The following is a 14,908-nucleotide window of genomic DNA, read 5'->3' on the forward strand; positions in this document are numbered from 1 at the left end:
TTCTCAAGTAAATGGTCATATCAATTTGTCTTACATTATGATGCATTCTATGTTCTAATACTTTTAGAGGTTAAACCAACTTTGCCCTCTCAGAATCAATTCTACTTGGTTGTATATAATCTAGTTTATAAATTGTTTTTTATTATACTACTAAGAAAAATGAATGTATAATAATGAGAAATATTGTTTTCTTTATGTGTTTGGCCTTAATAACAGAACTTTTCATCAGATGAAATATTCCCTTCTCCTCTATTTTTCTGGAATACTCTAAAGTCCATCTTATTTCTTTTTTAATTTTTATAGATATAACTAGTGAAACCATTAAGGTTTTTTCATTTTATGAATATTTAAAATTTTTTAGTTCAGTTTTATTGATATGTATCCATTCAGAGTTCTAACTTCTACTTTCCAAAAATATTTTACTTTCAATTCTATATATATATATATATATATATATATATATATATATATATATATAAGCCTGTGTGACTGTTTATGCATAAGTGTTAGTGCCAGCAGAGGCCAGGAAAGGAATTCCAGGAAGTTATGAGCTGCCAGAATTCCTGTGCCAAGGCTTCTCTGCAGTCTTATAATTTTTTCTTTGAGTTTGAATTTGAAATTTGCATCATTCTATAAATGTATACCTTCTATCTAGTTGTCTGCATAAATACCTTAATAGTTTTTATAAATGTACAGTGTAACTTCTTTAATTTAAACTTATATGACATCTGCAGTGATGTCCTTCCTGTGCTTGATTTTGTAACTAGTTGTGTGTTCATTTTTGATGGTCTTAGGTGACCCCTGTAAAAAGATTGTTCCACCCCAGGAGTTGAGATGAGACCCACAGGTTGAGAACCACCAACCTAGTGGTTTCTCAAAGTTGTTTTGTTGTTGTTTTTTCATTTTTGTCTGTTTGTTTAGCTTTTTTAAAGAAGCTGGTTGTTTATTTTATTTTCCTACTGTTTTTCATTTATTTTTATCTGCTATTTAAAAATTTTCTATTTCATTGCATTCGCTGTTCTCTTTTTTTTAACCCTTTAAGGAAGAAGCTATGACTTTGCTGTTAATTCCTTCTATTTTAGGCACGTAAAGCTATGAATTTCCTTTCAGTCTCTGACTGACTTGACTACATACCATAACTTTTATATGTCACATTATCATGTCAGGTAGAGTCTGATACAGGCACTTCTTCCATCCTTTCAGAACAGAAATAGAAACTTACACTATGGTGAGTTTAAAGTGAGAAGCACTACTGTGAGACCCATAGAAGGGATCCAGAGCAAAGGAGGCAGGACCCACATCTGCACTGTTGACAGAACACTGAGATGGAGCATGAGTCAGCTGGTCACATTGCGTGCACAACAGCACTGTAGACAGACCACTGTGGTGAAGAATGTCTCAGTCATCAGATTGCAAACCCCTGTCAGAAAATAAATGAATGCTGGTGCTCAGTTTGCTTTCTCCTTTTTACTCAGCCTGGACTTTCAGCCCATGGAGTGGTGCTGCCCACATTTAGGAAGGGAAGTCTTCTCAACCCAGTTAACCCAACCACCCCCCCTCACAGATATCTCCAAAGCTCTGCTTCCATGGTGATTCTTAATCTCAAGTTGACAACTAAGGTAGCCACAATAGGCTGACTTAGGAGGCTACTTAAATTACTAGAGTACAGGACAAGTCTTCTTAAAAGTCAAAGAAACCATAATGAAAAGTAATGCCAGAGCCACAACCCTCTCCTGCAAAGAATAATGGAGCAAAACAAATGTTTAAGACGTAAAATGTCTGACCAAGGTAGAAGAACTCTATCTTCAGGAGCATCAAACATTTGTCTTCAGAGTCTCTTTGATCTGAGAATGACACTTCTACTTAAAACACTCAGAAGCACATAGCAGGATTCCTGAGGTTAAGGTCTACAAGAGTTGAAAAACATCAGAGCCATATGGTCGAATGCAACAGCTAACATGGAGCATGGATTCAGATGGCTGGCTGCCCAGGGAACTAGTGAGAGAAAAAATGCTACATACATTCATCTTCACTGTAGCTCATAGTGCTCTGAGAGGAATTGGAAATCAAGATGCTGAAAGCAAGGGAATTCACCTTTAATCAGACTGATTTGGGGGCTGTTACTATTAAAACCTCTAGATTTGCAAGAAAAATATTATTGTTTACTGCATATCAGACATTATAATGTATATCTTATACGTATTAATTCATTTATAATCATATTACCCTAAGAGATTATTCAAATAGTGCCAGTATATGGTAATTGTAGGTTTGATTTTTAAATGAAAATTAAGGTATTCCTGGTTCTCTGTAAAATGTCTTTTTTATTCCTAGTCTATGTGGTCTTGCAGAAAATGAATCATTTATTTCTTTGTGAGCAGGGTTCCTCCATCCATGTAGTGGGGAAGAGTACAGCCTCTCTACTGTCCGGTGGGATTAGAATTTCTTGTTTCAATATCTGGTGATCTGGCAAGGTTGTGTCTGGGGGTTCAGCTTTTGTCTGCCTCTCTCTCACTGCCCGCTTGGTAGGAGAATCAGAGTGTTCCTTGCGTGGTCCTGGCTGGCACCTCAGGGAGATGTCCTGGATACTGCAGGGTGTGAAAAAGGTCTTGATCCTCCTCTAAACCTCTTCTGACACCACCCTGGTAGGAGGACAGAGTGACATCTTATCGGACACCTGAGGACTCCACTGATACTAGAGAGAGGGGAAGTTCTGACTGCCTGGCTGGATGGACATCCTGACTCTTCCTGTGGTCTCAGACCCATCAGTCAAGAGCTTGGTGGAACTTCTCACAGAGCAGCAAGGGTGGAACTAGAGAGGGGTTCTGACCCACCCTCCACTTAGCCTTGGATGGCTCAGGGGTGGCTGAGTGGAGTTTTTCTGTGATGGATATTGTTGCCGAGAGCTTAATTTCTACAAGTCTCTGTCTTGCCAGCCTGGCCCCTATTCTGCGGTTCTTTGCTTTCGAAGGCTTTGCTGGTTGATTGTCCAGGTTGTATCTGTGTCCAAAGGCATTTGTGATTTCCAAAATTTTCATGTGAGATTGAAATTAAAACCTGGGAGTTGCTGCCACATGCTCCTCTGGTCCTAAAGTGGGTGGCTAGTCCTCTTCCTTGATCCCTCCATCTGTCTCTGTCCTCTTATGTTTGTTTACAGGTGATATCCGCAGCTTAAGCCTCTCTTAGGAAGGATAGGGAAAACCATTTCTAATCCATCTTTCTGGATTTAGAAATTAAGTGCAAAAGAGTTCATGGGCAGCAGACTCTGAGCATGGAGAATTCTTCCTCCAGGGAAGAAGAGAGGGAAGAATGTGACTTTGAGTATAGGGTGGTGTGTGGGAAAGAGGTAAAAACAGTCTCTAAAGGGAGCATAGTCCCAGCAATACCAATACTGTGGCAGACCGAAGTAGGGAAGAGAGGACTAGTAAGCAGTTCCCTATAGGGGTTACAGGCATCAATGTGTGATGTTTCATTTGTAATTATCTCCCCATATACCATGATTGCATTTTCATCATATCTTCAGCATATTTTTAGAGAAAGATCGAGACAAATGGGGAAAACTAAGCTGTTGCATTCAGAACCAAGAAGTTCCTGTGCCAACGAGAAGAAGCCCTCTACTAGAGTGATGGAGGTCTTAGTACATGGAAACTGACTGAGTTACTGTGGAAGCCATGTTTGGAGTCTCAGTGGAAAAAGGTACAGCAGAGGTGAGGAGCTGAGTCATTGTGAGGAGACAGATTCACTGAAGGTCCTGCTCCGCTCTACTGCTTAGGTAGAGAGAAGCCTTCTTTTGGTGGGGCAGGACAGCTCTGATGTAGACTGACGCCCACACTGTTCTGTCCATTACTGAGCTCACACTACCCAGTTCAGTGATCTCTTAAGTGAATCTGGATATAGAGCACCTGTCCCTCTCCCTCAGAGCCTCTTCATCTTGCTTCATGGGCTGTACGCAAAAATTGTAAAGTACCAGATCCAGTGGAGCAAAGACACCTCAGCAAGGATAAGGCCCTGTCACCTACACTCCACTGCTTCCCAGGGTTAGAGCCAGATACAGTGACTAAGCACACCCTGCCTTGGCTAACCTGGTATGGTGAGAAACCGGGAGAGCAGTGGGTCTGGGACAAACCTCTTCACCACTACGTTCAACTTTCTAAGACACATCTGGTTTGAAAAATCCACAAATGGAGCCATGCTGGACTGCACAGAGATGTGCTGCTCTAACAGAAAAGGTGCTGGTGGCCATCAGAGCAAGGGGTTGCCAGGGCCCTTACAGAGTGAGAGGCAGGCACTGGGCATGGGGAGTTCTTCCTCCTTAGTTTTAGGATGTACAACACAGTTCCTTAAAACATCTTTGTTGGAAAACTGTCTTAGGTAGTTGTTCTCCCGACAACTTTCCAGGGTGACAGATCTTCCTGCACTTGGGTTTCCTGGGCACCTGAGAGTGAGTCTCTATGCCTGGCATTGTGGTTTGAATTTTCTGACATTTTCTAGGACTGTCTCTGCAGCTGGTAAAGAGATTCCATGAGCTTCTGGCAACTTGTCTTCTGCTTTGCTAGGCTGTAGCTGTGAGGATCCAGAGATGAAGAAAGGGGAGGGAACAGGGAACAAAGCGGGGTGGGGTGGGAGCTGCCTGTCAAGATTTGAAGGAATCACTATGATGAGAGAAAACTAGGAAGGATCTCAGGCTGACAACCACAGCTAAACCATCAGTGTGGGAAGAATCTAAACAAAAACGATCCAGGAAAAGGGGGCCTGAACTCTGTGAAGAAGGCCTGTATGGAGGCTAGGGAATGATGGGAAAATCCCCAAAGTGCAGTTACCCAGGAAAGTGGCAAGGAGCAGGGTTTCTTACCTTACTTAACCGCACACTCAGTTTGTCTCATGACCAGAATGTGTTTAGGTATTTGGGAGTGATGTGTAAACGCCAACTTCAAATTCCTATGTTGGAATTCCTAGAAGGAAACTTCTGCCACTATTTAGAGATAGGGTCTTGACACAATAACTAAACTAAAATATGGCTCTTTAAGGTACTCCGCAATCTAAGGTGGCTGGTGTTTTCAGAGGAGAGACTGGTACTCAGACATACAGAAGGGAAATACAACATGAAGACAGAGATTGCCAGGCACCTATAAGCAGAGAGGAGCCTCGGAAACAAACCCTGACACCTTCATGTCAGTCTTCCAGCCCCCAGAATTCTGAGAAGAAGCTTGGCCTTTGTTTAAGCCACTATGTTCACAATACTCTGTGATGGCAACCCAAGCCAGCTCAAATTATTGCCAATTTTAGGCATTTATGTCAAGTACTGTGGAAGCCATAGTTAACCTGCCTGCTCTTTCCAACATCCCCCCTTGGTCTATATCCAGTGCAGAGTGAACCCTTGGTGTGTGCACTGTGGGTGACTGGCCCTCTTCCCACAACTCTGCTTCCTCTTTCTAAAGAAACTGTTCGTTCTTTGGATTCTGATGTGTTCCTCCTCCACTCTCCCCATGAGACATAATTCACTGTCCTCTGCCCTGTGTGCATTTGACATTATCCTGCCCAACAATTCCTTCTACACATTGAGAAAATAACAACAGCAATGGTAATGGCACAGATGAGCCACCTTTCTAGATTCTTTGTTTTCTCTCTTGTAGAGATCCTGCAGACAAGCAGGCATGCATGGCCACTGTCTTCTCAGCTTTGTGTGGAAGGAAGTGGGCTCAGGAATAAGGATAATTTTCATAGATTATTCAGGGGCAGCTGGGAAGGAGAGAAGCTGATCCTGATAGTGCAGGGGCATGTCGACCTTATGTGTAAAAGAATATTCTTGCCACTTCCTGCCCCTGGTAGCTTAGCGTGGCAGGGTTTAGTCCCCAGAAAAGGGGGGTTAGAGAGAGGTACGCATATGTGCATGTGTGTTCATGCATGTGAGAATAGGTATGTGAGGTATACTTGGATTCCTTCAGTACAATTCTGTGTTCAATATTAATTGGAGCAGAATTTTCCATTTTGTTTCCTGCCATGGCTTCATTTTCAAGAATAGTGTCTACAGCTGAATTGCTCTAAAGCAATACTGAAAGAAGGAAGGAAGGAAAGAAGAAAGGAAGGAATGAATGAAGCAAGGAAAAAAAGGAAAAGAAAGGGGAACGAAGGAAGGAAGAAGAGGGGGAGGAATCAGGAGGAAGAGGAGATATTTTATCTTTCACAGTTTTACAATCGAACTGTCACCCCTAAGGGTACAAAGCTCTGGCATTTGCCTGTAAAGGGAAATTTTAGTGCTAGCCTCACATTTCTTGTCCCCATGTCCTGGAGTGGTCACCCTACTGATTACTCAAGTATTCTTAGCGGGAGCAGACTCAAGTAGAGGGAGTTCCTGTGACTAGCAGAGAAAACAAAGTGAGCCACTGCCCAGTCAAGTGTTCTTGAACAGTAGAGCACTGCTTGCCACTGTGCTATAAAGGCTTCCTGATAAGGGGACTCAGATGGGACACTGGTCCTACCCCATCATTTGAGTAGGGGACAGGATGATGACCTTGGTCTTGTGGGTCTCGACTTTGTTGAGCTCAGTCTGCCTGGTAGCAGCCAACATCTTTGGTAAGTTCTAAGGCTGAGGCCATGAGTTTGAGGAGGGAGTTTTCAGTCATGTGGTTCAGCTAGGATCTGTCCAGGGCCCTTAAACATGCCTTATGTCATCTAACCTCACAAATATCCTAAGGCTAGATATTTGCTATTTGCTGCTCTGATGAAAGAGGTTCAGAGAGGTGAGCCAAATTGCCCAAAGTCCCATTGCTAGAAATTGAAAGTAGTGAAAACAAGCTGGGAGAGTGAAGATATTCCCATCACCTTCCAGGAAAGTACAGATGATTAAATGAACTAATCATATACTGGAAATGAAAATACTGGTTGTCAGGAAGACTGGGAAAGTAAAGGCTGTGCTTGTGTGTGTGTGTGTGTGTGTGTGTGTGTGTGTGTGTATGTGTGTGTAGGCGGGCTGCAGGCGTGCACCCTTCTCATGTGTCACTTCCCTTCACACAGAGTACCAAGTGGATGCACAGCCACTCCGCCCCTGTGAGCTGCAAAGGGAGAAGGCCTTTCTGAAGCAGGATGAATATGTTCCACAGTGCTCTGAAGATGGAAGTTTCCAGTAAGACTGGCTTTATTAGGAGTTCTAGAGTCCTACAATACCCTGAAGAACCTCTCACATTTTGTTCCTGTAATCTATCATGTACAATTATATCAATCAAGTTCCTCAGATTCTTGAGCGACACTGTCATTTGTGGGGAAAAGGACTCCTCTATACTCCCATATAGATACTTTGTTTGAGAGACTCCCTATCAGGGGACTCTCCCCCAATTCTTGCTGAAACTTTATCTTAATTGCTTTACAATATAGTATATAAGGCCTTTTAGTAAAGCCTAGAGAGAGGTAAGAGTGCCCCAAGGCACCCATCTCCCAATTCTGTGTTAGGGCAAAGCAGGAACTGCCTGTTACTTAGCCAGCCCTGTTTTTCCATAGCTTGCCTGGGCTGCTAGGTCATTTCCTTCCAGGGAACTCTTCCTTAAAGGGGCTTTTGCAGGTACCCTGACAAATCGTAGGTCCTGGGACTGTATTCTTCCCTATAGGCCTTGGGAATGTATTCCTCCCTGTAGAGTGAGGATATGATTTAAATTCCTCTTCTCTATGGAGCAAGAGTCCTTACTCCCCTCTGCCATAAACTCACATGCAGAGTCCTCATCTCTAACTATGGAATATTCTCCCTGCTTCAGTATCTTTCTCAAGCTTCCTGTAGGTACAATCTACAAGCTAATTCTAGTCAGAACCTCTGGGAATTCAAGATTAAGGGAGGAGTTAAAAGTATACCTTCCTTTTCGCCAGCCTTGTGTATGTTTCTCTCTGAAGTTTCAGGCCTGCCTTGTCCCCAGGAGAATCTTCTGTCTCCCTAGCCACCTTCCACCCTAAGCCAGTCTCATTGTTGCTTTCCCTGAATGAGGAACTTACTCTATGGCCTTGTTTGATTGAAACTCTGGGTTTCCTGTGTGACTTGCTAACCTCTGGCCTCACTGAACTGGAGCGAGAATGTGACTTCAGAAAGACATCATGGTGTCACATGATATTTCTCTCTTCAGGACAGTTCAGTGCCAAAATGATGGCCAATCTTGCTGGTGTGTGGATTCTGATGGCACGGAAGTACCTGGCAGCAGGCAGCTGGGAAGGCCAACAGCATGTAAGTGACAAAGGGACATCCAGTGTAGGGGCCATTATACTGGGGTACCTCACATCTAGGAACAAGCACTAGGCTTTAGTAAGTGAACTGGGCACATCTCCCTAAGTGCTGCTAGCCTCTCATCATTGAATACACAGAAAATCCAGTTTCCTAAAGACCACTGTAAAAAACCATGTGAGACACCCAAACCCAGCCAGTGGCTAGCAAGTGCTTCCAATGAGCCAATTTTTGTGTCCAGCACTGAGCTAATTACGACCAGTATGTGTCAAAGGGTTCCAAGCAAGGTCAGCTCTCAGCAAAATTTTATCCTATGGTAGAAGCAAAGCTAAGAAGGACACTCTCTTTCAGTGAGTAGGTGATAGCTCCTTCTGAGTTTTTGCTTTTCTGTGGCTAGCATGGCTTATGTGGGGTCCCTAATGTCCTTCATATTCTCTACACCATGACCATAACCAAAGTCACCTGTTCTCTCTGATTTACACACATCCAACCCCAATCTGCAAACTAAACAGAGACCCTGCCCCACCCATGGATTTACAATGAGATAAGCTTGGTGCATGGTAGCTCTTCCATAGGAGAAAACACAAAGTGGCTTTTCCTCCCATATCTAAAGGGACGCAGCTGTCTTCTCACTTGCAGAGGGAGAGAAGTGCAGAGTAGTGAAACAGCTTTTCAGGCAACACAGGCAGCCCCAGCTGACACAGAAATCCTGATTTGGCTATTCTGTTAACCCTACTCTATAGGGAGCTCCTGTATAGTGCCAGGGTGCTAGTGAGGGCCATCTCACTCTGACTCAGTTCTCAAGATGTCAGAGCCTTCTGAATGTCTGGCTGAGTGTTTGTCATGGAGAAAAGATCCTCTTAGGATCAATGCTGACCCTGTGTGCTCGCCAACAGCCCTCCTCAGATGCTTCTCTTTGTGCCCCAGGTCTGTCCTTCTGCCAGCTACACAAGCAACGAATCCTGCTGAGCAGCTACATTAACAGCACAGATGCTCTCTACCTTCCTCAGTGCCAGGATTCAGGGAACTATGCACCAGTGCAGTGCGACCTGCAGCAAGTGCAATGCTGGTGTGTAGACACAGAGGGGATGGAGGTGTATGGCACCCGCCAGCAGGGGAGGCCAACACGGTGTAAGTGTCACTGTCCTGGACACCAGAATCCCTGGGTGCGCTAATTTGGCTCCCCACAAATCACACAAAGCACAGAGTGCCTGGCCTTTGAGGGAGAGGAAAAATGTCCCAGAGGCAGTTGCATGACTTTCCATCATTCCACAGATCTTCTTTTGCTGGTTGACAACTGTAAGCCCAAACAAAATTTCAACAAATACTTGAGAGCCTCCAGTGGCCTATTTGGGGCACTAGTAGGCTTGTATGGGTCACATGGGTTGCATAAGTACCTGCATAAGTACCTACCCATGCATACGAGCTAAACAGCTTTGCATGAAAATGTTTAGGTCCAAGGAGCTGTGAGATAAGAAGCCGCCGTCTCCTCCATGGAGTAGGAGACAAATCGCCACCCCAGTGCGATGCAGATGGGGAGTTTATGCCTGTCCAGTGCAAGTTTGTCAACACCACAGACATGATGATTTTTGATCTGATTCACAACTACAACAGGTAAGGGAACTGATCCTTGAAGGGAAGGGGGGGAGGTCCACTTAGAGGGCCATTGGCTCTTCAATATTATGTTTGCATCAGGATCTGGGAGTGTCATGTGTCACATGCCCTCATTTGTCATTGACAGGCAAGTTTAGCCTATCAGCAGCACTTTTAACAAAGTCAGCTGGTAATAGCTATTGAAACTACAATTACACGGTCTTAGTGTTCTGTTGCTGTGAGGAGACACCATGACCATGGCAACTATTATAAAAGAAGGCAGTTAATTGGGGGCTTGCTTATAGTTTCAGAAGTTTAGTCCATTTTCATTACGGTGGGAAGAATGGCGGCATGTAAGCAGGTTCTGTAGTAACTGAGAGTTACAACCTGATCTGTAGGCAGAGAGAGAGAGAGAGAGAGAGAGAGAGAGAGAGAGAGAGAGAGAGAGAGTCTGGGCTTGGCAGGGGCTTTTGAATCCCAAAGCTCACTGACAATGACCCACTTCCTCCAACAAAGCCACACCTCCTAATCCTTTAATAGTGTCATTCCCTGGTGATCAAATCTATGAGCCTATGGAAGCCATCCTCACTCAAACCACCATCTACAGGTACTCTCTGCATCACTAGCCCACCAAGCAAATGAAAACACCAGAGCGTGGAGCCCTATATATCCAGGAGACCTATATATCTGTTGCATTGTTCTCCATCCTAGCAGAGAACTGAGGAGGAAAGTGACTTCTCATCAAACAGGGAGAGCACCTAAATAAATGTAATATATCATAAATATTTGTTTATCTACTCATATAAGGTACCAGAGCTAAAGAAGTTGACTTGAGCAGGGTTCCAAAGTCTCTTGTACTAATCCGATCCAAATGGGCAGTGCATGTGCAGAATTTAATTATTAAAAACAAATAGGAAAGGGGTTCTTTATATGTAGAAACATAAGATCCTATAATAAGATGAGTATGCTAGGTCAGGATAGAGCCCAAAACTGAGGATAATATGAAGGACCACAGAGTGGTCAAGGGCCACTTGGATATAGGGGCTGCAGTGGAAGAGTAGACAGAAAGGATCCTCCTCAAAGGGAAAAGAGCCCATTAAAAAGCATGGGTATGATGACATGCGTGCACTTCTGTGAGCTTCATATGGGTGTGTGCACTTGTAAAGAACTTTACTACTTAAATAACAAATATAAAATGAGAAGCATCTATATACTCTGACCCAAATATCCAGAGGGTATTTGGATACTGTAGAGCACCCAGTGACTGTGAAGGGCCATGCAGGCTTTAGATGATATCAGATCATTCTAATAGGGGGAGAGAGAGAGAGAGAGAGAGAGAGAGAGAGAGAGAGAGAGAGAGAGAGCACCAGCCTGTGTGAATACTGCTGTGGATTCTGTAGGAGAACCTGAGCCTCCATATGGCCACCTTCCAGAACATCCAGTTTCTGTGTGAGAAAGAATGTTCCCATGTGTTGTGCCAGAGGGGTCACAGACCATGCTCCAAGTGCTGGTCCCACAGATGAACTTGATCTGAGTTGCACAATACTTTAGAAGCTTGGCATTTTCGTTAGACCATGCCCTGCAATGTTTCCATAAATTCAGTATTGGTGATTTCATACATTCAACCTATAACACAAAATGCACAATATGGTTGTAAATACTGAGGTTGGAGGTTGTATGCATTGTTATGTGGTCAAAAAGCTAGCCTTTGAGCTATCTGCTTTGAACCAAACCCTCCTAGGCCCTGAGTCCCTCAGAGTTTGGCCACCCCACTCCTGCCAGTTATGTTTGCAGTGCAATCCTGCCCCCATAGTCTTTGTGTCTGCCACCTGAAGTCTTCATCTGCTACTACTTTGCAAGGTGACCTGGTCATCTACCTTCCCAAAGCCTCCTCAGTGCTCTCTGCTGGGAAATGAAAGCTTCTGCTCTATTTACTGGGCCAAGATTAAACTCCTGAGACTTCACTTATGAAACTACTGAGAATATGTATCATCCCAAGGTGATCATCTGCGGGGAATTCTCATGCTTCACACAGTTTTAGGAAATATAGGTTAGATTTTTTTCCTCCTGGCTACAGATTAGCTTAACTGGGAGCACGGGGCCATCAGGCATCCCAGCTCACCAAATGCTCATCTACTTTGTGCAATCTAGGCATCCTCAGTTCATATCCAACTGAATGCGAACAGTATCCAAGGAGGTTTACAGATTTCAGCTTTAATACAGACATAATTAGAAAGTGTAGTCTGGATGAACTCACCCTAGGAAGCAGAGTAGGCTTTAGAGGTGTAGAGAAAATTTACACTTGTTTATATTTATATGATTCATTTCTCTTCTTACACAGCATAAGGCACAGAGTCTTCTACACATTAAGTCTACAACCCCAATTTAGAGATTTGGTGAACGCATCAAAGGCCTTTACAGGGCAGCAAAGTTGAAATTGAAGCTCAGTTCACAGTTAGTGCCACAAGAGGGCAGTCTAGTTAAACGCAAACGTTGAGAACCAAGCATTCCTTGTTAATGCAAACAAAAGCACTTGCTTCTGAAATGGGATCTCTCTCTCTCTCTCTCTCTCTCTCTCTCTCTCTCTCTCTCTCTCTCTCTCTCTCTCTCATATCTTTGAACAAATTCTGCTCTAGAGAGGTCATGGGAACAGTTGGGTGGTTGATTATTTAAAGCCCAGGGGTAATCAGGAATTTTCTGTTACTGTGTAGATCTGGCTGCCCCAGGCCCAGTGACTCCTTTGGGCCAGTGGAAAGAGCTGTGGAATCCACATGGAATAGACCCAGATCACCTGGGATTGACAGATATAATATAGGCCAGTTGCAGCTGGGTTTCAGATAAGCAATGGGTAATTTGTTCTGTATGTCCTTGGCATTGCCTCAAATATTTTAAGCCTTGGAAGTAGGGTAAGGATTCGTGTTGATAGAACATTGCATAAACACCACCAGATCCACAGACTTTAAAGAGAGTGATCTGGGCTAGGAAAGAGAAGATTGGGAAATGAGATTGCACCCTGAGTTCCAAGTTCTGAGGGAGATGATGGTGGCTCCATGTAGAGGAGCGGATAGACCTTGGGAGATGGAGCTCTATTGAAGGTACGTCTATCACACAAAACTTTGGAATGCTGGGAAGAAACACCTAGAAGAGCAGAAGAGGAGAGTCAGGGATGACTCCTTTCTGAGTAGACAGAGTGTAGTAGTATGTTTGGGAGGGAAAGCTTTGGAAACTTAACTTCCAGGAGTCTTAGAGATCCTGTGACCCAGGAACAATTCTCTCAATCTCCTGTGAGGTCTTAATATGTGCTTGAACTTGGCTGTTGTAGGTTTTTCTTGTGAGGAAAAAGCATTACTTAATATATCAACTTGATTAGAAACTTAGGAGCTGATAGGAAATAGCTATTCTGGCTCCTTTGGATGGTTCATTGTCTTTATGGCCACGGTTTGGTCACAATTGTGGGACTCTGTCTGACCCAAAGCTTCAAGCAGATCCCTGTAGGACATGAAGCATGGCTAGTGCCCTTATCAAGGTTTTAAAGATTTGAGTTAAAATTCTCTTTATCAGCCTTTATCATTAATTACTATGTTTGTCTTGTCTTCTTAGCAACAAACCTCACCTCAAATGCCCTAGTACATCTGTTATACTGTGGAAAGAGTCAAGAGCACCTTTAACATGTGCTGAAGAATCATCCTAATTGGAATATAGAAGACTATGGGGAAATCCTGACAGGCAGATCGTCTAGTCACCTGCAAGACCACCTATGGTGGCCAATTTGACTTGTGTGTATTGTTATGCTGTGTATAGCTTTCTGCCAAAGACTGCCTGCCCTGGCCCAGGAGAGAATAAACACACTGTTAATTTATTAATGTATTGGCTACAGGTTAGGTTTCTGGAGGACAGCCTGTGGGAAGAATTAGAGAACACAATGGTACAGAGAGTGTTGCAAGTTATCTGCAGGCATGGATGGTACTCTGTAAACAGCAAGGCTGCAGACCAGCTATCCAGACTCCACGGGCCTTCATTTGTAATCTCTCTAAGGCTGGGGTAGCTGAATCTGAGTCGAAACTCAGAGATGCATAAATTTGCCCCCATTCTATGATTTCCAGTTTCATTTCAGTAAGCATGTTGACTTTTATCTTCATTCTTTCTTTATATATGCCTAGAGTAGGAGAGAAAAAGTTAGTGGAAATCATGAAGAAGACAAGGTGAGAAGAGAAAGTAAGTCAGGGAAAAGATTGGTCTAGAACTATCTTTAATTAAAGTTACAGAAGTGTAAGGGGATTTATATTTGCGTCTGAGCTCTGGCTATAACCAGAGAAAAAAATTTTATTTTTAAGTCTGAGAATAACCCAGATTTTTAGACAAACACACCCCTTTCTTCTTTTAAGGATTGAAGGAGCTATGGCTCGTAGGTCCGTATCAAAGGGACAGTGCACAGGGCATCTTTGGCTATATAGTTTGACAGCCCCTGCTACCCATGAGACCAGACCTCTCTCCAAGCCAGGGCTCGTAAGCATCAGCCACATGCTCAATTTCAGTGATGGATATTCTGGGTCTTGGCATGCTCTCCCTTGTTTCTTCCTCCCCTAAGACTATCCACCTATCTATTTTTCTCCTGCCCATTCTTGGGGTATGTTTTCTCTAGATGTTAGAGACATGTCAATAATCTTCTAGATATATCTTCCATCGTTTCCTACTCAAATGGCCAGAGGTTACTTTAGAATGTAGCTCAAACTTTCCTGCTTTGGAAGCCTTCTTGGACCAAATCCATCAGACCCAGAAATGGAGATGGAACCAAGCTGTGGTGTACTCTTTCTGGCAGTTAAGTTTTAGGATTCTGTCTTTCTTTGACTAATGTAGGGTAGGAGATCTGTCATGGTGATAAGTCAACAATTCCAGTTGAAGAGGCAACAACTAAACTCTTAGAACAGTGGAAATTACTATTCTGGAGGAGGCATCCCCAAGCTCACAAGTAGAGACAATCATTTCAAAACCTACCCATAAAAGTTAGATTGTATTAAATCAAGTTGTAAAAATAATAGGACCTCATGATCACTGCTAGTTGTAGTTAGAACCCTAAAGGACCATATTCTATTTAAGTGGACATCTTACTGTTCT

At 43.4% G+C, this 14,908-nt stretch overlaps 1 protein-coding gene across 3 annotated transcripts in view; it reads left to right on the forward strand.

The window, feature by feature from the left end:
- Nucleotides 1-6,463: 6,463 nt before the first annotated feature.
- Tg (thyroglobulin) overlaps nucleotides 6,464-14,908 on the forward strand; it is a 184,898-nt gene continuing 176,453 nt past the window's right edge. For 2 of the 3 annotated variants that reach the window (NM_030988.2, NM_001270783.1), the window contains exons 1-5: nucleotides 6,464-6,573; nucleotides 7,015-7,123; nucleotides 8,106-8,203; nucleotides 9,128-9,331; nucleotides 9,655-9,814. In NM_030988.2, coding sequence (NP_112250.2) covers nucleotides 6,504-6,573; nucleotides 7,015-7,123; nucleotides 8,106-8,203; nucleotides 9,128-9,331; nucleotides 9,655-9,814 — 641 coding nt within the window. In that variant the 5' untranslated portion in view covers nucleotides 6,464-6,503. Of the gene's footprint in view, nucleotides 6,574-7,014; nucleotides 7,124-8,105; nucleotides 8,204-9,127; nucleotides 9,332-9,654; nucleotides 9,815-13,393; nucleotides 13,655-14,908 lie in introns of those variants that run through there. The other variant, NM_001270784.1, reaches the window with a different exon arrangement.

The sequence above is a fragment of the Rattus norvegicus genome, chromosome 7 (genome assembly GCF_036323735.1).
Source record: "Rattus norvegicus strain BN/NHsdMcwi chromosome 7, GRCr8, whole genome shotgun sequence".
NCBI classification, from domain to species: Eukaryota; Metazoa; Chordata; class Mammalia; order Rodentia; family Muridae; genus Rattus; species Rattus norvegicus.